Source organism: Somniosus microcephalus, chromosome 8 (assembly GCF_052327205.1).
Source record: "Somniosus microcephalus isolate GS21.2 chromosome 8, FLI_Smic_1.0, whole genome shotgun sequence".
In the NCBI taxonomy this organism is placed as follows: Eukaryota; Metazoa; Chordata; class Chondrichthyes; order Squaliformes; family Somniosidae; genus Somniosus; species Somniosus microcephalus.
Genome location: NC_140994.1, coordinates 157,499,232 through 157,526,200, shown reverse-complemented (window position 1 = coordinate 157,526,200; position 26,969 = coordinate 157,499,232). Strand labels below are relative to the sequence as shown.

General features: G+C 44.4%; 1 protein-coding gene across 2 annotated transcripts in view; it reads right to left on the bottom strand.

Moving 5' to 3' along the window:
* Positions 1 to 19,616, bottom strand: part of sncb (synuclein, beta) — a 122,331-nt gene extending 102,715 nt beyond the window's left edge. The window contains exons 1-4 of one of the 2 annotated variants that reach the window (XM_085995267.1): positions 19,409 to 19,616; positions 19,025 to 19,168; positions 18,455 to 18,493; positions 16,174 to 16,325 (exon numbers count right to left, since the gene is read on the bottom strand). In XM_085995267.1, coding sequence (XP_085851393.1) covers positions 16,174 to 16,325; positions 18,455 to 18,493; positions 19,025 to 19,145 — 312 coding nt within the window. In that variant the 5' untranslated portion in view covers positions 19,146 to 19,168; positions 19,409 to 19,616. Of the gene's footprint in view, positions 1 to 16,173; positions 16,326 to 18,454; positions 18,494 to 19,024; positions 19,169 to 19,285 lie in introns of both variants that reach the window. The other variant, XM_085995266.1, reaches the window with a different exon arrangement.
* Positions 19,617 to 26,969: the final 7,353 nt, after the last annotated feature.

Sequence of the window (26,969 nt, the reverse complement as noted above, 5' to 3'; positions counted from 1 at the left end):
TATGTGACCCAGTTTGCCACATTTCCTACATTCCTGGTTCTTAAACCAGCATTGGCTCTGGTCGTGTGTTGTCTTCCCACAATGATAACATTTTGTTGTTGTCGAGGTAATTTGATCCACACTGAGTGCCGCTGTCTTTAGCTGCATTTCCGCAGTTCCCTTCGCTGCGGCTTCGTGCGATGCTGCAATAAGGACAGCCCTGTCAAGTGTAAGGTCGTTCTCTTCGAGTAGTCGCTTTTGCGTTCCTTCCTTTGCCAATCCGCACACAAACTTGTCTCGCAATGCCTCTGTCAGATTCCCTCCAAACTGGCAGTATTTCGCTAGTCTACGCAGTTCGACCAAGTATTCTGCGTTGCTTTCATCTTTCCGTTGCGTTCTCGCATAGAATTTGAATCGTTCCGCCAACATCAACTGTGTGGGGTTCAAGTGATCCTTCAGAACAGCCACAATATCATCGAAAGTCTGATCCACCGGTTTAGCTGGTGATAGTAGATGCTTCAAGAGCCCGTATGTCTTTGCGCCCATCGAGTTTAGCAAGGTTATAGCTTTGTCATCTCCTTCTATTTTATTGGCCTCACAATAGATCTCAATGTGTTCCACATACGTGGCCCAGTCTTCTACCTCGGAATTAAAATCGTTGATGTTACCACGCTTAGGCATCTTCCTCTCTTCCTGATAAACACCACGAATTATTTCTTTAAAATTTTTTTTTTTTTCAAGATGGCGGTTCCCGCGAAAATGGCAGTTTCCCGCGCTTATCTTCTCTCCCCGCCCACTTCAATGGCGGTTTCCCGCTTCTGTCTTCTTCCCCGCCTAATGGCGGCTTCCCGCGTTTCTTCCCTGGCGGGAGGGGTACACTTTCCCCATGGGCGACGGCCGTTGGCTTTCAGGTTCACAGCCTGCGCGTCGGCTTCAGTGCTTTCCCTTTTCTCGGCAGGGCAACCAGCACTGGGTACACCCCATTGACAGCGAACAGTTTCAGCCGCTGGGCTGGCTCTCGCTCAGTTCCCCTTGCTTGGGCTCTGTCTCTCTCCCGCTCGCTCGGCTCTACCAGCGCTGGGTACCCCCCGTTGACGGAGAACAGTTTCAGCCGCTGGACTGGCTCTCGCTCAGTCTCCCTTGCTCGGGCTCTGTCTCTCTCCCGCTCGCTCGGCTCTACCGGCGCTGGGTACACCCCGTTGACGGAGAACAGTTTCAGCCGCTGGACTGGCTCTCGCTCAGTCTCCCTTGGTCGGCTCTGCCTCTCCCGCTCGCTCGGCTCCCAATCGCGCCTCCCAGCCCTCTCGCAGTCCGGTGCTTCCCTCCCCGGCTGCGGCTGAGTTTATCTCTTCACGCGCCTACGTTCCCGGTCGCAGCGCTTCGTGGCTTTGGTCGCTGCCCGGCCTTTTTCGCCGGTCGCGGTCTAGCTGTCTCACGACGCCGTTGCGTCCCACAGCCTGTCTGTACCGCGGCTTCCTTGCTCCACGCTGCCCCAGTCTCAGCGCCTCTGGACCCGACTTCTGTCCGGCTCCTTTCCCCCTCGACCGTGGTCGAGTGCACCGCCCTTATCCTCCGGTTATTCTTTTTACTTTCCCTTACTCACAGTCACCGTGGCCGCCTTGCTTCTCGTGCTGATCGGCTCACTCCTCACCGTGGCAGAAGGGACAGTCAGTGCCTGTTGCTGATGGAAGTCTTTGTCTCTGAATTCTTCCTCCTTTCTAGCTCTGCAGACTCGAGTTTTCTCCCAGCAGAATGACGAGGGCGGTTGCCTCTTCTCGACGCTCGTTAACTGCTTCGGAAGTATTGTTGCCGCAGGGTACGATCGGACTCGTCGCCACTGTAAAGTCTGTGGGTTGTTTAGTTAATTAATACACAGACTACCAGAGTAACTTAAAACAGGACTTTACTATTCGAAGGTCAGGGCGAATCTGCCCAATAAATCCTGACACAACACTTATATACTGGTGTGGTCACCGTCGGTATTACAGTATACAGAAGCCAAACAAAGTAGTGCCACACCTAAAATAGTTCTCTTAAAGGTAGACGGGTACATACACTACAAGTCCCATCAATTTTCTTAACACCATTTCCTTACAAATACTGATTTCTTTCAGTTCCTCCCCTTCATCAGACCCTATGTTCCCCGACATCTCTGGGAGGTTATTTGTGTCCTCCTTTGTGAAGACAGAACCAAAATATGTATTTAATTGGTCTGCCATTTCTTTGTTCCCCATTATAAATTCCCCTGATTCTGACTGCAAGGGACCTATGTTTGACTTCACCAATCTTTTTCTCTTTACATATCTATAAAAGCTTTTACAGTCAGTTTTTATGTTCCCTGCAAGCTTACTCTCATATTCTATTTTCCCCTTCTTAATTAATCCCTTTGTCCTCCTTTGTTGAATCCTAAACTGCTCCCAATCCTCAGGTTTACTGCTTTTTCTGGCCAATTTATATGACCTCTCCTTGGATCTTATGCTATCCCTAATTTCCCTTGTTAGCCACGGTTGAGTCACCTTTTTTGTTTTATTTTTATGCCATACTGGGATGAACAATATCTGTAGTTCATCGATGCAGTCTTTGAATGCTTGCCATTGCCTATCCACCGTCAACCCTTTGAGTGACATTCCCCAATCAATCCTATCCAACTCGCGCCTCAGACCATCATGGTTTCCTTTATTTAAATTCAGGACCCTAGTCTCTGAGTCAACTACTTCATTCTCCATCTTAATGAAGAATTCTATCATATTATGATCGCTCCGACCCAAGGGGCCTTGTACATCATGATGAACGTTTTGGCTCAGTTCATCTTGGATGGAAGGGAGGGAAGGGAGGGGTGGGAAGGAAGAAAGGAAGGAAGGAAGGAAGGAAGGAAGGAAGGAGGGAAGGGAGGGAAGAGAGGTGTGGGAAGGAAGGAAGGAAGGAAGGAAGGAGGGAAGGGAGGGGTGCGAAGGAAGGAAGGAAGGAAGGAAGGAAGGAAGGAAGGAAGGGGTAGGAAGGAAGGAAGGGAGGGGTGGGAAGGAAGGAAGGAAGGAGGGAAGGGAGGGGTGGGAAGGAAGGAAGGAAGGAAGGAGGGAAGGGAGGGTGGGAAGGAAGGGAGGGGTGGTAAGGAAGGAAAGAAGGAAGGGAGGGTGGGAAGGAAGGAAGGGAGGGAGGGGTGGGAAGGAAGGAAGGAAGGAGGGAAGGGAGGAATGGGAAGGAAGGAAGGAGGGAAGAGAGGGATGGGAAGGAAGGAAGGAAGGAGGGAAGGGAGGGCTGGGAAGAAAGGAAGGAAGGAAGGAAGGAAGGACGGAAGGAAGGGAGGGGTGGTAAGGAAGGAAGGAGCGAAGGGAGGGGTGGGAAGGAAGGAAGGAAGGAGGGAAGGGAGGGGTGGGAAGGAAGGAAGGAAGGAGGGAAGGGAGGGGTGGGAAGGAAGGAAGGAAGGGGTGGGGAGGAAGGAAGGAAGGAAGGAAGGAAGGGAGGGGCGGGAAGGTAGGAAGGAAGGAAGGAAGGAGGGAAGGGAGGAATGGGAAGGGAGGAAGGAAGGAAGGAAGGAGGGAAGGGAGGGATGGAAAGGAAGGAAGGAAGGAAGAAGGGAAGGGAGGGGTGGGAAGGAAGGAAGGAAGGAAGGGGTGGGAAGGAAGGAAGGAGGGAAGGGAGGGGTAGGAAGGAAGGAAGGAAGGAGGGAAGGGAGGGGTGGGAAGGAAGGATGGAAGGAGGGAAGGGGGGGTGGGAAGGAAGGAAGGAAGGAAGGGAGGGTTGGGAAGGGAGAGTTGGGAAGGAAGGAAGGAAGGAGGGAAGGGAGGGATGGGAAGGAAGGAGGGAAGGGACGGGTGAGAAGGAAGGAAGGAAGGAGGGAAGGGAGGGGTGGGAAGGAAGGAAGGAGGGGAGGGGTGGGAAGGAATGAAGGAAGGAAGGAGGGAATGGAGGGGTGGGAAGGAAGGAAGGGAAGGGTGGGAAGGAAGGAAGGAGGGAAGGGAGGCGTGGGAGGGAAGGTAGGAAGGGGGGTGGAAAGGAAGGAAGGAAGGAGGGAAGGGAGGGGTGGGAAGGAAGGAAGGAGGGAAGGGAGTGGTGGGAAGGAAGGAAGGAGGGAAGGGAGGGGTGGGAAGGAAGGAAGGAAGGAAGGAGGGAAGGGATGGGTGGGAAGGAAGGAAGGGGGAGGAAGGAAGGAAGGGAGGGGAAGGAAGGAAGGGAGGGGAAGGAAGGAAGGGAGGGGAAGGAAGGGAGGGGAAGGAAGGAAGGAAGGGAAGGGAAGGAAGGAAGGGAGGGGATGGAAGGAAGGAAGGGAGGGGAAGGAAGGGAGGGGAAGGAAGGGAGGGGAAGGAAGGGAGGGGAAGGAAGGAAGGGAACAGAAGGAAGGGAGGGGAAGGAAGGAAGGAAGGGAGGGGAAGGAAGGAAGGAAGGGAGGGGAAGGAAGGAAGGAAGGGAGGGGAAGGAAGGAAGGAAGGGAGGAAGGAAGGGAGGAAGGAAGGGAGGGGAAGGAAGGAAGGAAGGGAGGGAAGGAAGGAAGGGAGGGGAAGGAAGGGAGGGGAAGGAAGGAAGGGAGGGGAAGGAAGGAAGGGAGGGAGGGAGGAAGGAAGGGAGGGAGGGAGGAAGGAAGGAAAGAAGGAGGGAAGGAAGAAAGGAAGGAAGACTTGCATTTACATAATGCCTTTCATGACCTCAGGATGCCCCAAAGCACTTCACAGTCGAGGAAAAGGATAATATACCTGACATTCCAGGGAAATTAATAATGAATCAAGGACTGGAACTCACTAAGGTTAACGTAAGCAAGAAAACAGTATTAGAAAAATAATGACACTGAAGACTGACAAATCCCCAGGACCTGATGGCTTCCATCCCAGGGATTTAAAAGAAGTAGCTGAGGAAATTGCAGATGATTTAGCCATAATCTTCTGAAGCTCTCTCGAGTCAGGAATTGTCCCTTTAGATTGTAAAATTACAAATGTAACTCCATTATTTAAGAAAGGTGAGAGAGAGAAACCAAGAAATTATAGCCCTGTTAGGCTAACATCTGTTGTGGGGAAGTTATTGGAATCTATAATTAAGCACAGAGTGATGAGCTCTTAGAGAAATTTAAGCTGATTAGAGCGAGCCAACACAGATTTTTAAAGGGCAGGTTATGTCTAACAAACCTAATTGAATTTTTTGAGGAAGTAACTAAAGCAATAGATAGGGGAATGTCTATGGATGTAGTTTATATGGACTTACAGAATGCATTCGATAAGGTTCCATATAAGAGACTGCTAGCTAAAATTAAAGCTCATGGAATTGAAGTCAATTATTGACCTGGTTAGGAGAATGGTTAGGCGGTAGAAGACAGAAAGTAGGGATAATGGGTATGTACTTGAATTGGAAAAAGTGGCTAGTGGTGTCCCACAAGGATCTGTGCCGAGACCTCAACTATTCACTATATTTATTGATGACTTAGATAACACAATAAAGAGCCATATATCCAAGTTTGCCAATGAGACCAAGATTGGTGGCATAGTAAGTAGTGTAGACAGGAGCATAAAATTACAGACATTGATACATTAAGTGAGTGGGCAAAACTGTGGCAGGTGGATTTCAACACAGGTAAGTGTGAGGTCATCCATTCAGGACCAAAAAAGGATAGATCAGAGTAATATTTAAATGGTGAAAAGCTAGGAACAGTGGTGGTCCAAAGAGATTTAGGAGTCCATGTACAATGATCACTAAAATGTCCTAGTCAGGTACAAAACAAAAATCAAAAAGGCGAATGGAATGTTAGCCTTTATAACTAGAGGGCTAGAATATAAAGAGGAGGATGTTTTGCTGCAGCTACACAAAGCCCTAGTTAGACCAAATGTGGAGTACTGTGTACAGTTCTGGGCACCACATCTTAGAAAGGATATATTGGCCTTGGAAGGAGTGCAGGGTATATTCACCAGAATGTTACCAGGGCTCCAAGGGTTAGATTATGAGGAGAGATTACATAAACTAGGCTTGTATTCCCTGGAATATAGATGGTAAGGGGTGATTTGATTGCGGTTTTTTAGGCTTTTGAAAGGAATTGATAAGGTAGAGAGAAACTATTTCCGCTGGGGTGTCTAGGACAAGGGGGCATAACCTTAAAATCAGAGCCAGGCCATTCAGGAGAGAAGTTAGGAAACATTTCTTCATGCAAAGGGTGGTAGACAGTGTGGAATCTTCTCCTACAAAAAGCAGTAGATGCCAGCTCAGTTAATAATTTTAAATCTGAGATTGATAGATTATTTGCTAGCCACGGTTATAAAAGAATATGGAGCCAAGTCAGGTGGATGGAGTTAAGATACAGGTCAGCCATGATCTCATCGACACAAGCTCGAGGGGTTGAATGTCCTACTCCTGTTCCTATGTTCCTATCAGGTGCCTGTGTGTCTGAAATTCTGGACTTAATTTTATACCCGCCCTGAACCAGCGTAATTGCAGGAATTTTGCATGCACCGCTGTTTAGCTTGGGGGCTGAGCCATTATTCTGAGCCACAATGTGAAAATAGAGAAAATTCTGGATAGCGTAAGTAAGTGTGTAACACACACACAAATTTCCTCAAATTTTTTTCTGCCTGTTTATCAAGCCCTGCACCTGGGCACATTGTGGCTCAGTGTGTAACACATGCACACATTTCCTCAATCTTTAATGCCGCGAATTGACTTTTATGACACAATTGCACATGTCTTTGGGTACAAATTCACAGGAAATTCTGACCCATACTTTACCAACTATGAAATTCCTGTTTTGGTAATAGATTGCAGCCTGTTTATATTTCTAGTTTATACATGATGGGCTAGAAATTCGTCTCGGGCGGTGATGTAAAACGGGCAGTATCAGATCAGCCGCCTGTTACGCAGCACCTGATATTCAGTTCCATTGACCGATCCGGTACTGCCCATTTTGCGCCACATCCCGAGATGAATTTCTAGGCTGCTGTATTTTCTTTTAGTTGAGCAGTATGCAGATTCGGGTCCCCACTGCACTAGCAAGGACGATGCCTGTAATTCCGCTTCTGTGGATTTCATAGCAATTTAATAAGTTCCTAATGCTTCTTTGGAGACCTACCATGATACCACTTCTTTTCTTCCTGCATATTAATCTTGTTTTACATTATGTTAATAAAGTATATTTTAAGTAAAACATCTAAAATGCAATATATTGAGTCTTAAATTATACATCTGAGAATATAATACTCAGTAAATGCTAGGAGCCTATGAAAAATATATTTTCAGTCACTGCGTTTAACCATTAAATGGAGGTGTGTTTTTATCATATTGCACATGCTCTCATCTATGCTGTTTTTAATATATATATATATGTATAATATACTAATTATTTCAGTGAGGAAAACTCAATTATTATGTTAAGATTATGGATAACACTTATAAATATTAAAACTTGTAACATTTGTTCTTGGACCAAACATTTGTATGCCATTAAAACACTGCAGTTTTCACTTCAATAATAATCCAGCAAATGTTTCTGGTATCAACACATTCACACTGCAGGAGAAATACCAGGTAGAAATATTACAACTTTAAAGTTGGCTTCTGTAATTTGATAGAATATTACCATTCTTAAACTGTTTTTTCCCAGTATCCTAATGTAAACCTAGTAAACTAATTCACAATGCCACTTAAATGTGTTGCAAATATGGTTATTTTTGGTATACTATGTGGCATAGGAGGATGCGACTGGAAGCAGGTATCTCACAAATTTGGTCCTGGTGGTGCTGGGAGCACAAAAAGACATCGAAAATGATGCTGGAATACTAAATGTATTCAAATGGTAGAAGAGTCAGGAGACTTCATTAAGCAGGTTTGAGACAATGAGTAATGAGATGTTTATTAATGCTTAGACCAGTATAAACTCTCTGTTAATCTTGTAGTGAACATTGTTATAAGTAAGATGGTTAGAGCATATTTCTTTGTTCTATTACTTCTTCCAAGTTCTTGGCCTTTTCAAGCACTGGTTTACAATATCTAGGTGTCTTTTAACTGGGCTATCATGTCATGTTAACCTGCAACTCTAAGGCTGCAATTTTCCCTACCTTGGCGGGTCAGTGGCGGGCAAGGTCGGTGGCGGGTCGCTGCCCTGCTGCTGACTCCATCCCAGCCTCCGACATGACTTTCCCCTGATTGGGCGCATTTCCTGGTCCAATTGAAGGAAGTGGGTCTGATGACATCATTTGGTGACACGTCATCAGCCGGTTGCCTTAAAGGGACAATGTGCAAATTCATTTTGACATTTGTGCTGTTAGTGCTCTACAGCATTGAGGTGCTGAAAACACTGACAAGCACTACACGGCTGCACACAGGCTCTCCCATGATTCCTTCCATATGCTTATGGAGGGAGTCACAGCACGCAGGGAGGTTCTCTTCCCTTCCAATGGGTGGAAGAGATCTCCCCAGGAGATCAACGCAGCCTGGTTGCACATTGCACAGGAGGGCAGAAGCAAGGATGTCGTCAAGAGGGCCAGGCTGCAGTGGCGCAAACATTTCAATGATCTCAATAGATCACGAAACATTACTGCAAAGCCACACTCAACCTCATCCTGCTGTGCTTCTCGTCACATCCCCATCACTCTGCCTTCCCTACCCTACTCCTGCACATCCTTACTCACACCAACTTACCTTGCACCTCCAACCAGCCCTCTCTATTATCACTTCCCCATCTCACTAGCCACCCCTCACACTCACCCTCATCCTAGTCCAATCATACCAACTAACAGCACACACGGGTAGGCACCAATGTTCATGTGAAGTTTTTATTAATGTGCTGTCAAACATTGAAATTTTTAGTTTCAAGACTTTGCATTCTTGGACAGATTTGTGTGCACCTTTGGAAGTGGCTTAGTGAGTTGCAGTGAATGGTGAGACATAACGGTACCTTTCCCCACCCTCCAATAGTGATGAGTGTGAAAGGAATGGCTTGGGCATTGTAGGTCCAATCTGTTTGGCAATAGGTTGCTGAATAAACAGATACTTTCTTCATTGCTTTAATCTTTATTTTTCCTATGTAGCCAAAATGTTAATTGGCACAAACAAAATAGGCCTCAGAATTGTTCATATATTAAAATTGCCTCGTGAATATGGTCTTCTTGTTGCTTCATACAACTGAATGCCACTGCGACCGTCCAGACAAGTCACAGTCAGTCTGGGAAATAGTCATTACAAACAGAAATGTATTTGACTGCCTTCCTTTTTATAATGCAATCAATTTTCTTTCCATTCTCTTTAGCTCTTTCAACACCATCCAATCTTCTGACAGATTCCCTGATCATAGGCCTCAACCAATGGCACATTTGAGCTGACCTTAGGAAGTGTGTAAGTGTAGTCAGGGGTGACTTTCCCTTCTGTATCACCCCTTCTCTATTTAGATATAGGTGCTTGTTTTGGGTGGATTTCAGAAGACCAACACTCAACAGCTCGCTTCTTGTGTTTACACTTAATCCAGTTTCCTTATCCTGGCAGCTGAGTAGTAGATTCAGGTCTTTCAAAATCTGACCAAAACAAGTATGGCACTCAAGCAGAGTGCCGGGCTCATCGCGTGGGATCACAACTGCCTTGGTGGTCCAGGTAGGTGCTTTTCATATGGCAGAGCCTGTAGCTATGGCCCTTCCCTTTAAGGGAGGGAAGGAGCCTTTGAACGCGGCAGCGCTGCACGGCCCAGTGTGCAGCGCTGCTGAAGTCTCCGCCCCGCCTGTTGCTGATTGCGCTCAAAGAAGGAAGTGGCGCGCTTGATTTAGTGCTCCACTTCCTTCCTGGAGTGCAAATGGCACAATTTAAATTTTTTTTGAAACATTAGTGCATGGCGCTAATTTTCTCAACTTTTAAAATTTAACACCACAAGCAGGGCTATAATGAATTTCTCCCAGAATGGGTAGAATTGATTCAATGCTCCTATAACTAGAAATGCCCACGTTTATTTGAAAAATTAGATCCTCGCACTGTAACAGGCAGAAAATGGCAAACTCCATTAAAAAGGTTTTTTGATTGTGACATTGATGATAACCCATTCAAATGAGTCATTATTGGTGTTGTAATCAGAAAACCTAGGCACCCCAAATCTGCTAGGTTTTGGTGCTATTCTTCTTTTTTGTTTTAAACTGGCTGTTGAAGAAGTTTCAAGGAAATACTGAATTTATAAAATGGCTGCTGATGGTTAACACCCCCAGAGATTAAAAGAAACTGGTGAGGAAATTGCTGGCGTGTTAGTCAAATAACCTGGAAGCACCAGGTTTACATTCCTGATTTTAATCAAATCTAGTTTATCAGATTTATTCAAATTCAGCAATATCCCTCTTATTATTGAAAGAATCTGGAACACTGTTGCAGCTCAATATTTGGACAGACTATTTCCACATAATTTCCCAAAGGAGGGATATATGATTGCATTTCATATGTTGTAAAAACTTGGCCTAATAAGATTACTCCCTCCCTCCCTTCTTAAATAATAGAATGACATTTTCAATTTTGCAATCTAAAAGCACAATTTCTGAATCTCGACAACTTTGGAAAATTATGACTAATGCACCTACAATTTCCACACCTGTGTTTTTTAATCCCCAGGGATGGAAACCATCAAGTCCTGCAGATTCGTCTTAAGTCTCATTATTTTCTCCATCACCTTTTTTAACTTATATTAAATCCACTAAGTTCCTCTCCTTGTTTTATGTTTAAGTTCCCTTGTACCACGGATACAAGTGCTCATTTAACAAGTCTACCATTTCATTATCATCCATTATAGTCTCTCCTGCATCTGTCTTTAATGGGCCCATATTTTCCTTTACTCCCTTAATATATGTATAAAAACATTTGCTGTTAGGTTTGATATTCCTTGCAAAGTTTTTTGCAAATTCTCTTTTTGCACCTCATTACTTTCTTTGTATCCCTTTGTTGCTATTTATAGCTCTCCCTGTCTGCTGGATTTCCACTTGTCCTTGCATTTGTGTAAGCCTTTTCTTTTAGCTTGGCAGTGATACAAGCAGTTAGCAGTCAATGGGTGATTTATCATGGAATTGAAGACATTACAGTGCCACAATACACATTACAGTGGTAGAGCTGTAAAGAAACTGAGATAGCATTACAACCGTTGGGGGAGCAGCACACTACCTCACCAGATAGTTTTCCTGGGCTGTTTCTTCAGCCATTGGGGTAGCCCACAGCCAGAGCTGTAAATTTGAATTTGCAATTGCAACTTTTAAACAACTGCATATACACAGTTCCTTGTCTGTTACTATTAGTGCTGTGGAATTCTTTCCCATACCCTTGCAAATAGGGCAGACTCGACAGCACCAAAGGCTCCAATATTGAACTGCTTCTACTTGAGGCAGTCCTTAGCACAGTTATTCCAGCAGTCGTGAAGGTAAAAACTGCTTTTAGCTTCTAGACCACTAATTGTTTCATTAGCCTCAAAGATGATACGATAGGCATGATGCAGTCTACTCTACAGGTCATTATGTCTGGTTCCTGTGATCCCTGAGCAACAAAAGCAAACTCCATAGGCTTTTTGTAATATTCATGGTTTTCCTAAGGCCCTCGGCACAGTAGATTGTAAAAATATTATCAGTGTCTGTTGCTGATTCATCCTGACTCCTGTCATGAATCATTTGTTCTGCCTCAACCTTTCCCATATATAAGTTTTGAAACTGACTCAAGTTGTAAGGATGGCTGGTGAAAGACTGTATTTTGATCTGGAATCCAGAGTTTAGACTCCACCCCTCAATCCAAAAATCCAGTATAATCAAACACATTATTCTGCTCATAAAATAACTGTGTCATAGTGAAGGTGCACTTCAGGTGCCCACTATTGTATAGTAATGAGGAGATATGCCAGACTTTCTAACATAGCGTATACTCAAAAATGTTGCCAGTTACTGTGGGATTTTGATACCTGTTCTGAAGGATAGATTTGTTGGTTATAGATAACAAACAGCTAACTCCCATATTGTTGCTCTCATGGATGTGGGAACAGATAGGATCAGCTCCATAAATGCAGGTATAATCTGACCAGCATTTTATTTAAAATAGGTATCAGAAACCTATTTTATGTGTTTTGCATTTAACACATATTTGCCTCTGGACTACTGTTAATATAAATGGTTTTTCCTTATCTGTCCTCAGGGCAGACCTAGTCACTAACTGTGAAGAGGCAAGAGGGATGAAATATCACCTATTGACATGATCTAATAGAATGGCAGAATAGGCTTGGGAGGCTGGACGGCCTACTCCTATATACTGTAAGGTTTTTTTTCTTTTAATGATGTTCATTTTAGTAGTTCAGATATTCTTATATAGTTATGCTAATTTTAAGAGGTAAAAATGATCAGATATCCTGTCAACACAAAATGCACTGCTGAACAACAAAAAAAGGTTATTTTATTAGTGTATGAGGCAGGTCATGTTCCCTGATAATACATGACTCCAAATTCTGCTCAGGCAGATAGATATTAACATAGTAGTAATAATAACATCGCAATACTTTGGCGATCTAGCCCACCTATCCCCAGTATTCCCTTTGTGTATTTCTAATAACCCTCAATCTCATTTGTTAACAAGGACCTGTCATTTCACACACATGTTGTGCATCCCACCATTAGGTCACCAAACTTTTCATCATTTAAACTGGTTAAGTGGCTTTTAACAGTTCGAGAAGGATTAAAGAACCTAATTACAGGTGACTCATGACTGACATTCATGAAGTCTTAGGTTTCAATACCATATGTTCCATTTCATATATGCCATTTCATTTGTAGGTTGTGAATGATGATGAATAAAGGGCATTTAAACTCTTTATGACAAATTAAAATATGGTCTTGAGTCACTTATTTTTACCCTAGGTCATCAGGCCACCTTGCTACTCTACAAATACAGATTTTTAAAAAGTCCTTTTGTTTCCTGCATGGGTTGCCAATAAACTGGAAAGGCATATGTGCATTGTACGTTGCCCTTCAATTGTAACAATGTGTACTTTAACAAAGTCTTATATTTTTTAAATTATTAATTCTACCTACTTTTAGGTCCCCTTTTTCACTTACACCATTGCCTGGCTAAGAAAGCACAATCCAGTAACCGGCTGTTAGAAAGTGTGAACTCATCCCATCTCCAGACAGCCTAGCCAAGACTGAGAACCCACAATGTAAATAATCAGACCCACAACCTTACATTCTATTACTCTGTGGTGCAGCATGTTGAATACCACTGTGTTGTGCAGCAGACTGTCCTTAGAGTCCACAATTTGAAGAAGATTAGATAATTTTTTCATAAATTTAAAACTCAGAAAGACCTAGTCTTAGGCTTAAAATAAGATTTTGCAACTAAAAGTTTCAGGGAGGAAGTAATAAAACTAATTGGGGTTAAATTGGCTAACCCCAGAAAATGGATGTGGGGATCGCGGTACACGATTAACCCGCAACCGTTCATTGCGTTGCAGGGAGCACATTAAATTCATGCTGCCTGCTCTTTTAAATGATTGCTGCATGCACCCAGCAGTCCCGTGCTGTTCACTGGCTGCACGCATCAGCAGGGGTCTAGTGCTACTTAAAAGCAGCCTACATGTATTAAATGGGAGGTGCATTGTGGCTGCAAAAAGTGGTGGGATATTTTTTCAAAAGTGAATCTAGGCTGTGATACTTTGAGGAATGTCTGAACATACGAGAGTGCAAGCACCAAGGTTTACTGACAATGCACTGGAGATCTTGGTGCAAGAGGTGGAAAGGAGAGACATTATGTATCCGCAGGGGGGCAGGAGGCCCACCAGACATATGCTCAGGAGGCAGTGGGAAGAAGTAGTGGTGGAGGACAATGCCAGGAGTGTTGCTCCAAGAACATCAATGCAGTGCAGGAAGAAGTTTAACGATCTCCCACAAGTTGCCAAGGTGAGTGAGTTCATCTTCAAATGTCATATCTGGCCAACTGCACCATGAGCTTCATCCACTGTTCAATTCACTAGTCCCCATAACCCATCTACCAACAATCTCTCTCAATCAGTATTCAACCCTAAAATTCATATCCTTTAGCTCACCCTCACACACTTAGCACTGTTGCAAGCCTCACATTCACAACTCACAGCTCACACACACTGGCAGCTATTCAACCATGACAGCCACATCACCCAAACATATTGCAGGACACTCACTGACACACTTCCCTCTTTCTTGCAGGAAAAGGTGGCGCATAACAGGAGGCAGCAGCAAAGAACTGGAAGAGGACAAGCACGCCTGCAAGTTTTAACACCCATGGAAGAGACAGTGCTGGCCATCATGGAAAGGGGCATTGCTGAGGCCGTGGATACTGGCAGGGCTGGAGGGATCGATGATGAGGGTACCTACATACCTAATTCTCCTCTTGTCACACTTCTCCCTCATCCCACAACATCTTCTGACTCACAAGCTTCAGATGGTGTAAGCATGCACTTCTTACTATCTCCTCTTCCCTCACCACAACCCTATCCATGTCCCTTTTTCATTTCAGATACCCAAGAACTGGAACCTTCCCAGTCAGCGGAGGAAGAGGAAGAAGAGAGTGAAGATGAAGAGACACCGTCACTTGATCTTACACTCACAGCCACCAGCTCAGAGACTGACACTGTGCATATTTTAGAGGCTAGGATAGAGGAGGGATCTGCACGTGATGAGACATCAGGCCCAAGTTTGCAGGAGCCAGGGCAGGAGGAAAGGTAGCCCAGGTACCAGCTCGCCAGAGGGCGAAGTCGCGCACTAGTTCTGCTGCAGAGGAGTCAGATGAGGACTTCGATGGGCTGGGCTACAGATGAAAGTTGATGGGTGTACTTGATGGGTGTACACAACCAAATGCTTGGTGCATTGGAAAGCCTGCCAGAAAGCCTGTGGTCAATGTCAAGGAGCAGGGAGCAGAGCAGCACCAACTTGGCACAGGGCTTTGCGCAGAGCTTGGAGCCCATCCTTTCCAACATGGAACGGGTGGTCACCTCTATCCATACAATTGTGGAACCCACCATGATGCAGCGTCTGATGGCCGATGTCTCAGCATGCATTGCAACACAAACAGCTTCCACTGCAACGCAAACAGCTAACATCAAAGGTCTGAGTGCTGCAATGGAAGCTCAGACTGCTGCCTTGCGAGCTCAGATTGCTGCCATCGTGGGTCTGGGTACCACTGTTCAAAGCGGCTTCCAGGGCATCACAGTACTCCATCAATCTGTTCTTCAACAGATCAGTAGGATTGCTGAGGCACACACTGGGAGAGTGGCGGTGGCTCCATGGAGCACAAACCTGTTGTTGTCTCTCAGGATGACAGCATTTCTGTTCCCATCCCTGTCACTCCACCAGTGCCCTTGCTGTTGCCTGTCAGCCAGCCAGCCCAGACTGCTGCAGCCCAGGCCAAGATGGTACAGTCTGAAGTAGGACCTTCTGAGTGGAGAGCTGCTTGAGGTTGCCCTCCAAGGCCATCTGCAGCTTCCTCAATTGAAGGTCAGCAGCCTTTCACCACTCATGCTGCAGCACCTCATCAGAGCACTAAGATACACAAAGGCTATACAGCACCCTCTAGACTATTCAAACTTTAGCCAGGTATAAGAAAGCTCCAAAAATACATACAATTGCACCAGCAGCCAGAACAAATAATCCAGCAACTAACTGGTAAGTAGTTCATGATCCCTTTAAATAGCGCTGGTGGGGGTTCCTTCATTACATTTAACGTCGTGTTCAGCTGTGCGAAGTTAAGACAGGGTGTAGGCTGGAGTGTGGAGTTCGAAAGTGGCAGTGCTGGTGTCAAATCAGCGTTGCCCACCGATTGATGTCATAATTTGCCTGTTCAGCATGCTGCTAGCGGTCATTAGGCGTGCACGTGCAAACCCCTTTACCAAGATGGCATCTTATGCACTTCCTGTCGGAAGTGTGCGTGTGCATCTCAGACCCCATTTTCGAGCGTTAGGCAGGTGCATTGTTCCTAAAAAATGGACGCTACAGAGCCAAATTTAGCCCCCATTGGATTTCTACATTAACTTCTGCCTATAATGGAAATTATTAGTAAGAGTTTATTTCAAACCCTGAGACATATAAAACAGCTTGAAGGTATTAGCGTCCAAATAAAATTAAGATTTTTAGTTTCCTCTACTGTATGCTGGGCGTTCCTCATTATTTTTTTAAAGCATGTAACGCAGCATTAGTTCAATCTGAATGGTTTGATGTACAATTACAGCAGCAGAGGGTGTGGTGTGCATGCTTGATGAAGGCTGACCTTTACTTCAGATGGGAAATCTTCCTTTTTCACCAGACCAGTGGCTGCTGCGATGTTCCCAGCTCCATCCACTGTCTTCTGAGCCACAGCTGAGACCCCAGTGATAACAGCACCACCCACCAAAGAGGCCTGCTCCTTTGTCTTTTCAGCCACTAAAAAACAAGCATCAACATACTTTGATTCTCATTCAGAGAGAGCTTTCCTTATTGCTGTTCCTTATACTCAATGCCTCTTTTCTGATCCATTTAAAATGAATTGCTTGAATTGAATCTATAGCTTCTTTGGACTTTTTAATAAGCCTGTATCCATCTCTTCAATAGAAGTCTAGATTCACTGAAAAGTGTTTCATTTCAATGTAAATTAATTTTGGTGTGGAGAAAAATAGAATTAATTTATGAAGACAGGAACATTTTAACCAAGTTGTTTGACCTCCCACTGTTATGTGCTATAATTTTTAGCTGGCAGGACAGAAAGTTCTACCCTTAAACACCAATTAATGTGAGTGCATAAAAGATAGGACTGTGAACGTGCATATCTGTATCAATTTTAGAATAATGTGAAGAACTTTAACAATTCAATAGCTTGAACAGTTCAAGGTGGTCAATATGACATCTTTCAAACTTTTCAAAAACACCATGATTGTAAATATTACTACAGCAAGGTGATCATCATCCTAACAATTCTGTTGTGGTTTGAGTAGAGGAATTTTGCAATCTAAAATTTCAGAAAATGATGCTTCTTTAAGTAAAGCTTAGCAGTTCCTCAGTACACTGAATATGTTTGTTGTCCCTTAAATTATTTGACAATATCATCATGTGCTCTTCCTTCTAAAAAAAATACATATTTTTTAATCACACACTCTTTCCTTTTGGTCACTCTGACTAGGAGTGACTACTCCCCGGTCAAAATGGTAAGCATGAGATATGGAACAGATGTTGTGATTTTTAAAAAGAAATATATGAGAATATTTCTGAAAGAAAGCTCATATACCTTTAAAGACAGTGTTTGGTACACTATTCAAGATGTTTGGCTAAATAGTGATGTAAATAGATTGATCATTTGGGAATTTTTGCTACATTGCAGGCACTATATGAATGCAGTTTCTTTATAGTCTTTTTAGGCTGCAGTTATACTGACACTTTTATGTCTCTGTGGCAGCAAAGCTGCGGAGTCCAATTTAAGTCGATGGTGCATTAAAGTAGGAGAAGTAAAATTCCAGGCAGTTTTGGGCTCAAACCCATTTTTTAGTTCGCGGGAGGCATTATAACTCTGGTCTCCAGGCGTAGAGTCCAAAACTGCATCTCAGCAATGAAGTATACTAAAAACATTCTATTTTTTGGTATTAATAGCATTAATTTCGTCCTTGATTTTGCATTTTCACTTGTTTTTAGTATCTTTTGCACTTATGTGCATAATCACACTGATATCCATAGTATGCACACAAGTATGCACCCTGAATTGGCTATGGAAACCCTGAAATATTTAATGCATAACTCTGGTCTCTACAACCATTTGAACACAGACTGCTTTGAGACCGGTATGTGCAGTATAACTGCAGCCTTAAATTATTAACAGACCTCTTGGTAACCTTATATTAAACAAATTCAAATTGTTCCTGAAGACAATAGCCTAGAAATTATTGTGTGCTTTATTAGCAAACGTGCAGTTAAAGTATTAGTGTGACATTAAGGTGTCCACTTTTTAAAATGGAGACTTTAACCTGTTTATTTTAAATGGGTAACACTTCCCGTAAAATAATGCACAAAGTAATGTTATATGAATATATTAAGTATTCATACACTAATATCGCACATGGTAATTCTAAACTTCGATATGTGTTTATTACTTCACATTGTAAAATCCAGGTTAACTCAATACATTCATCTATAAGGCAACCTTTCGAAGAAACGTTTTACCTTATTGCAGTGAAACTAATTCGTGCATTTAACTTCGCCATTTGCAACACACAGTTACAATTAACGGATGTACAGGATGGCAAGTTCTTTATTCAGCTAGAGGTACACTGTAAGTGTAAGCTACACTCCTGGTAAATCCGCTCATTTTTCACGACACGCTGTGTTGAACTATAATTACTGGTATACCCCACACATGTTAATGGATTGATCACTTTCTGAAATTAACATTTACGATCGAACCAATGCACAACCAACATCTTCAACCATAGAAAGCGTTTGACTTCGGCCCATTGATTAAAACAAGTACAAAAATGTTACTTTTGAACCGCTACACATTTTCATTATTCTAACATGTGTGAATTTACCTGAAACGACACTTGAAACACCTTCTTTGGTTTTGGACCCTAAGAAAAGGTGAAATATAAAGATCATTATTCGAGGGCAATTGGCAGTAACCATAATTTTGCAAACGATTTCGCGATCCCTTCAGAATTGAACATTTCTTGCGACATGCCAGCATTATTTTTTTTGCTTTTTTTAAAGGCAGTCGTGCGGCTGAGAATGTGTTGGATGCCACATCCTTGGAAAGAGGATATTTTTCGCAGGGCTGGAAGAGAGTGCCATATGGCTGGTCCATCTGCTGAGCGGAAATACGACCTTTGAGACTGAATCAGACCCCAGCGAACACAGAACGCAGCTCCAGACGTCGTTCTCCCGAGATAAAACGGCTTTCCTTTATTATTAGCAACTGATACAGTTAATTTGTATTTGGAATATTCACTAAAAAAGGCCGCTTTAGCCCATTATAATGCCACGACTGTAAAAGTCACCCATCTAGTGACGGTCGAAAGGGACGTTTCATTGTATAACTGGAAGGAACGACACGACCTTACATTACACATTCATCGGCTTTAAATTCCCCAATCTGTACATACCAACGTATAGCACTCCCTCTTTAGTCTTCTCGGCCGCCTCTGCTACACCCTGCTTGGTTTTCTCGGCGGCAGCAGCCACTCCTTCCTTCGCTTTGGACAATCCTTTCATGAAAACATCCATTTTGGTCCTCGATCAATGGAACACTGTGGAACAAACATCTACTAAATCTGATTTGTTCACCATCCCCCCCCCGAACAGCCAAACATCAGCAAAGAAGATAACGGGCACCGACAGATAATTAGACAAGCATCAGTACTGACCTTTGTCAAATTGGATAATAATGGATTGAACAGATTTGATCAAAGCATCATGTGGGGGTGTTCAGATTAAGCGAGAATGGAGATCATCCAGTTCGGCAGTGACGATGCCACCGATTAACTGACCTGTCAGCCTGAAGCTGTTGTGGTGCTGTCTGGAGTGTGCTCTCTCCAAGGCTCTTTCCCTCCTCTTCTGTACCTATTCCTCTTAAGGAAGAGCGTGTGATTTCATCAAAGTGGCGTGCAATCACACACGGACACTCGCACATCCTCCCCCCTCGTGGAATGCAATGCCCTGAAGACAAGTTACTTTATTTTCGCTAGTGATCGGTTGTCCTCTGTGCTACCCCGACTTCTCTGCCTTTTTCAATATATCAGAAGTGCTTTCAGTGTCATGGTGGGAGGGAGGAATCTCCAGCTCTTTTCAAACATATTTAAGCAGGTCCCCCCCCCCCACCCCACACACACACACACAAAAATTATAATAAGAACGTACGAAAACGATAGTGAAATAGCGGAGCCTGTTCCATAAACTTTGCATTATAGATAACAATGTTAAGAACTAAAACAATAGTGCCTGCTTAGCTAAATAGATGCCTCTGGAATGTGTTTAATTTGGGGGCACTTTACAACACATTAGAAACTCACTATAACAGCAGGTTATTAGTGATTATGGAAACTTACAAAATTCATCTTTCTTATCCAAAATTAAAAGTTTTGCAATTGTGCTCACTTCCTGCTGTTATACCTGTGTCGTGATTTTTATATCATTTTCTCACGCCCAGGAGTAACGTTTTGTAATGCTCTGATAAAGTTTTAAATGAAGCTTTCTACTTAACTTAACTCGATTTTTAAAAAATATTCGTTTATGGGATGTGGGCATCGCTGGCAAGGCCAGCATTTATTGCCCATCCCTAATTGCCCTTGAGAAGGTGGTGGTGAGCGGCCTTCTTGAACCGCTGCAGTCCATGTGGTGAAGGTACTCCCACAGTGCTGTTAGGGCGGGAGTTCCAGGATTTTGACCCCGCGACGATGAAGGATGGGCGATATACTTCTAAGTCAGGATGGTGTGTGACTTGGAGGGGAACTTGGAGGTGGTGGTGTTCCCATGCACCTGCTGCCCTTGTCCTTCTAGGTGGAAGAGGTCGCGGGTTTGGGAGGTGCTGCTGAAGAAGCCTTGGCAAGTTGCTGCAGTGCATCTTGTAGATGGTACACACTGCAGCCACGGTACGCCGGTGGTGGAGGGAGTGAATGTTTAAGGTGGTGGATGGGGTGCCAATCAAGCGGACTGCTTTGTCCTGGATGGTGTTGAGCTTGTTGTTGTTGGAGCTGAACTCTTCCAGGCAAGTGAAGAGTATTCCATCACTCTCCTTACTTGTGCCTTGTAGATGGTGGAAAGGCTTTGGGAAGTCAGGAGATGAGACACTCGCCACAGAATACCCAGCCTCTGAACTGCTCTTGATGCCACAGTATTTATGTGGCTGGTCCAGTTAAGTTTGCTGATTCATCCCATGTGACCTCTCATCCACCCACCTCTGTTTTTGCATCTACCGGCACGCTTGCCCCTTTGAGGCCATTTTCATTTTCTCTTCAGCCATCAGACAGCCTGCCCACAAGTTGCAAGTGGGGACCAGTTTATTTGTTTTCTCTCTTTGGCTGAGCTGGCTTTTCGACATGTTATCAGCTGCAGGCTGGAACATTCTTTTCTTTTTTTTCTTCAGCTCAGCTGGCTGTGAGCTAAGAAAATATCATTCTTTCTTAATTCATTTCTTAACAGTAGGACCCAGTCCTACTCTGATGGCATTGACCTATCTTCTGTTAAAAGTCACCTTCTCCTTCAGAAAATTATGAGGCCTTTATACGGACAGAATATTTAAGATCAGAACACTTCCAGCAGTAGCTGAGACCTCTCCCTTTGTATTAAGAAGGAGTTTCAGTGAAATAGCTAGTGCTACAGCATAAGGGTTTCTCATGCATTAGATATTTACAAGTATTCTGCTGGCTTTCATTATCGAGGGCATTACATTGTTGTTGCCCAGGGGCTTACAAACAGCTTTATATTTGTAATGTGTGTCTGTCTTATTTTCCCTTTCTGCATGCAGCAGCCCATTACTTCCACCTGGATAGAGAGTATACAAAGGATTACAGAGGATTACACAGGATATACGGCACAGAAACAGGCCATTCGGCCCAACCAGTCTATGCCGGTGTTTATGCTCCACACGAGCTTCCTCACATCTTTCCTCATCTAAATCTATCAGCATAACCCTCTATTCCCTTCTCCCTCATATGCTTGTCCAGCCTCCCCTTAAATGCATCTATACTATTCACTTCAACCACTCCCTGTGGTAGCGAGTTCCACATTCTCACCACTCTCTGGGTAAAGAAGTTTCTTCTGAATTCCTTTTTGGATTTCTTGGTGACTATCTTATATTGATGGGAGAATAACAGAGGTGAATTCACTGATCACAGATGGGCAGGAGCAGGAGGTGCAGGCAAAGAAGGGGCCTCTTGCAAAAGGGAAAGGACACCTCTGGCAGCAGCTGTACAGGCAGTGGATCCAGATCCCTGAGGTCCTGCTTTAAAAAGACAAATGCCTTCTGAGCATTAACACTCCTCAACACCATCTTCCAGCCTGCAATAAAGAACTTCCAACCTCTGACCAACATGAATATACGTGACATCTGACACTGCAGGCTCAGTAGCTACTATGGCACCACACTGTAGACAAAATCACAATGTCAAAAGCTGTGATTTTTTTTAATGGCTGACCAGGATAACATCATGGGCCATAATTTGCTGTGGCAGGGCATCTAACAGCATCTGCCGTTAGTTAGACATTCAGCCGACGGACAATTTTTTTGCATGCCAAGTTGCTGAAAGTGCGAGCTGATAACGTCGCAGCGAGGGAAATGGGGCATCTGGGACCTGAGTGAACAGGGAAAGCAACTGTGCATCTCCTTAACCGATCAGATTGAAGGATTGTGAAATTAACAGCACAAGGACCGAGAAGGAAGTGTAAGTTAGAGTGGGTGAATTCAATGTCAAATCAAGCACAGAAAAAGAAATAAAGAGAGGGAAAGAAAGAGTGGATTAAGAGCACGTGAGAAAAGAGATAGAAAGGAAAAGTAAATAAAATGTAAAATTTTAAAATCTCCAATAACAATTAAAAACTGAAGGAATAAGACTCCATATTTTTAATCCAATAGCAAAATACTGCAGATGCTGGAAATCCGAAATAACAACAGAAAATGCTGGAAAAACTCAGCAGGCCAGGCAACATCCGTGGAGAGAAAATAGAGTCAACGTTTTGGGTCAAAACCCTTTGTCATGACTGAAGAAGCACAGGAAATGAAATAGATTAAAAGGCCAGTATGGGGGCTGGGAGAGAACAAAAGAGAAGTAAAGAGACATTAAGAGGTATTCAAAACGAGACAAGATGGTGATAGGATTAATGGAGACAAAAGACGGCTCTAGATTAGGTGTGAAATGCGCTGGCAGAATGGGAGACAGCTGCCATGTGGGAGAGAAAAAAAGGGGGGGGGAGGAAAGGGCCAAAACAAAGGAGTGGATAAAAAATATAAGTAAAAATGTAATAGGGGCTGATGTTATGATCTGAAATTGTTGAACTCAATATTGAGTCCGGAAGGCTGTAAAGTGCCTAATCGGAAGATGAGGTGCTGTTCCTCGAACTTACGCTGAGCTTACGTATTTTTAATAGTTAGTTTTCGGTGTCAGAGAGGTTGATTGGCAGTAATTAACACTTATCACATCTTTAAAAGGGTACTTAGACTTGAAATGACTTGACTTAACTTTCTGTGGTAAGTTTAGTTTGTATCAATTGTGTAAATACAGCAACTTCACGGCTTTCAATGCGTATTAAAAATGAGGCAGCAGCAAGATGCTATTTTTATGAAGCTAATGGTGGAGTAGCGCAACTCGGACAGCAACTTTTGGATTTTTGAGTTTAATCGCGCATCTGTCCATCGCCTATAGTTGCTGTGCCATTTGTACCATTCGTCTCACCATTGTTTTGACAGCAAAATCTGGCCCCCTATTTTCACCAAAGTGTTAATCCAAAGTGCATTTCTTAAGTGATTTCTTGCCCATATTAACACTCCTATAACGTGCTCCCCCATGACTTCAGCAAGGGTGGTGGAAGAGTGTTGATGCTCAGATGAGGATCACTGAGAGGCTCATGGGCAGCGACCGCTAGGAGCTCAGACATGAGAGAGTCTGGCTGCAGACTGCAGCACTTCAACTGCAGCCAGGGCAGTCTGGCCCAGCTGGTTTTATGGCACCATGGTGGACATTGGTTGAAGGGTTGATGAGGGAGCAGACCTACAGTCATTGCGAGAAAGGACAACATGTGCCACTCTTTGCGTCACTGCCACTCTCACGGGGCTGTGGTTCATCAATCCCACTGACCTGTGGGAGAGCGAACTGTAGGAGTTCTATTAGGAACAGGTGACACAGACTCCTGGTGTGAGGGGCTGGCTGCAGCATCCCTAGAGGTGACCACATGCTCCATGATTGCAGAATGTTGATGTCTTGTGACAGAACACCACACAAGCTAAAAGCCGAGTCCTCTATACTCTCAGACATGGTGCGGCAGCTCCTAGGCACACTTTCCAGTACCTCGTACAATTACAGGTGCACAGAAAGGTTTCTTTTAAAGGCTGGGTCCCTAAAGTCGGCATTGCTGTCCTCTTCAGCAGAGCTAGGAGCCGAACTCGCTCTCCAGTGAGTTGTCTCCACGAGCACCTGCTCTTGCTCACTTGTGTTCTGTGATTCACCATGTGGTGCCAATTACTGTGCTGGTGCTTGGGAGGGATGGAGTGAATGCCAGTGTAGGAAAAAATTATTATAAATTTTAATCTAGAGTTAATTATTTTATTGATAAGGTTATATTTTTGGTTTTGACATCTCATTAAAACAATTGAAATAAGAGAAGAGGGACCAGGACACTCCTGCTCTTCTTTAAAACAATGCCACGGGATCTTTTATGTCCACATGAGAGGGTAGATGAGGCCTTGGTTTAACAGCTCATCTGAAAGACAGCATCTCCAACAATGCAGTATTCCCTCAGTAATGCACTAAAGTGGCAGCCTAGAATATGTGCTCAAGTCTCTGGAGTAGGGCTTGAACCTTCTGACTCAGAAATGAGAGTGCTATCAACTGAGCCATGGCTGGTATTCTGTTTTATCTTAAAGCATCAAGGAGCTTACATGACATGTTGAGGAAGAGTTTGTAATCAATTATGCTTGATTAGCACATGTGAAGTAGGCATAACTAACCAACTGGAAAAATGGGCAGAGCTCTATAACATCTCAACCAATTTTTCAGTTGGAGTTTGTACTGGAACAGGGTATGATAGCCTAGTGAATATGGTACTAGACTAGGCAAGCCAGAGTTTTTTTTATTCGTTCCTGGGATGTGGGCGTCGCTGGCCTGACCAGCATTTATTACCCATCTCTAATTACCCTCGATAAGGTTGTGGTGAGCCGCCTTCTTGAACCGCTGCAGTCCGTGTAGTGAAGGTACTTCCACAGTGCTGTTAGGGAGGGAGTTCCAGGATTTTGACCCAGCGACTATGAAGATATGGCGATATATTTCCAAGTCAGGATAGCGTGTGACTTGGAGGGGAACTTGGAGGTGATGGTGTTCCCATGCGCCTGCTGCCTTTGTCCTTCTAGGTTTGGGAGGTGCTGTCGCAGAAAGGTTGGGAGTTCAAATCCCACCATACCATCAAGTTATGAAATTGAATTCCATCTGGTAATTTATAGGCTAACATCAGAAAATGACTATAAGAGCTATTGTCATAAATACTGAACGTGGCTCACTAATGTCCTCAAGGAAGGAAACTTACTATCTCTACCTGGTGTGACCGGCATGTGACTAAGTCCCACACTAAGGCCACGATTTCGCCAGCTGGAGCAGACAGCGGCCTCAAACTCCACTCCCGTCTTCATCCTGCCTCCTCCAAGTGATTTTGCCCTGATTGGGCTTGTGAGGTTCCCGGCCAATTAAAAGGAAGCCGGTTTGATGATGTCATCTGATGACGATGCCATCTGATGACGCATCATCAGCCAGTTTCCTTAAAGGGGCCATGTACACATTCATTTTGACAGTTGCGCTGTCAGTGTTCTGAAGCACTGAGGTGCTGCAAACACTGATAAGCACTGCACAAAGGTGCACGGCTGCACCCAGGCTCTCCCATGACTCCCTCCATATGCTTATGGAGAGAGTCAGAGCATGCAGGGAGGTTCTCTTTCCTCCCAATGGGCAGAAGACACCTCCCCAGGAGACCAAAGCAGCCTGGTTGCACATTGCACAGGAGGGCACAAGCAGGGATGTCGTCAGGAGGACCAGGCTGCAGTGGCGCAAACCTTTCAATAATTCTTAGATCACGAAACGTTACTGCCAAGCCACACTCAACCTCATCCTGCTGTGTCACTCATCCCATCCCCATCACTCTGCCTACCCTACTCCTGCACATCTTTACTCACACAAACTTACCTTGCACCTCCACCCCACTTCCCCATCTCACTAGCCACCCCTCATACTCACCCTCATCTTACTGCAAGCATACCAAGTAACAAAACACAAGGGTAGGTGCTTGGGTGCTTTAGCCAATGGTCATGTGATGTTTCTGGTAATGTGCTGTCAAACATTGAAATCTTTATTTTCAACACTTTGCATTCTTGGACAGATTTGTGTGCACCTTTGGAAGTGGCTTACTGAGTTGCAGTGAATGGTGAGACATAACGTTCCCCCACCCCCAGCCCCCTCCGATGGTGATGAATGTGAAAGGAATGGCTTGGACATTGTAGGAATGCTTTATGGTGCTGGTGTGGGGCGGTGCCAACCTGGTGCACCATGTGGCAGCCAGGGTGTGCCGTGTTAATGAAACAAATCTGGACATGGTGAGGCCATTGCTGGCGTCCCGGGCAGCAATATGCATGGGTACTGATGCCCTGTTTCCAGTGCAGCATCAGTTGATTGCGGAGAAGGTTGGTGTGGATGTTGGTGCTGCTGGTGTGCCCGGTAATGCTGGTGTTGGGGCTGATTGTGCTGGGATTCTCAGGACCAAGGTGAGATTTTTTCAAGGGCACCGGTGCTGATGCAATAGATGGCAGGTGAGGTTGAGATGACAGAAATAATCTGTCAATGGTGAGAGAGTTTGTTCCAAGGAGGTGACAGTGGATAGAGAGATTACACCAAACACTTCAAAAGTGCATAAAGCTCAAAAGTGGGTTCCAAATAATTAATGCTCCAGCTTCTGAGATTGGAAAGTGACCAGCTGTGAAATGGCAGATTTTAAACTTTTGCAGCTTTCACCTATTCAAAGAAATGGAGAGTTGTTCAGAACCCAACATACTTACCTGGCGTGATCCCCGAGCGATGGGAACCTCATGGAAAACTTGGGAAAATGCTTTGTACCTGGTAAAATGCTGATTCAATTGCTCTAAAGACCCTCTTAACTATTTCAATTGCATGACCCATTGCTTAGTGTCAGGCCTGCAAAGCGCAGGCGGAGCCGGCACTAGGGAAACTCACAAGGAGGCGGGTTCAGAGCGGGATACCGGCCCGCTGTCAATCTTTTTGATTTTGACAGCGGACCAGCCTCCGAACCCGCCCTCTGAGCATTGCCACAATTCAGCCCTATATGGTTTATCCTTCATGC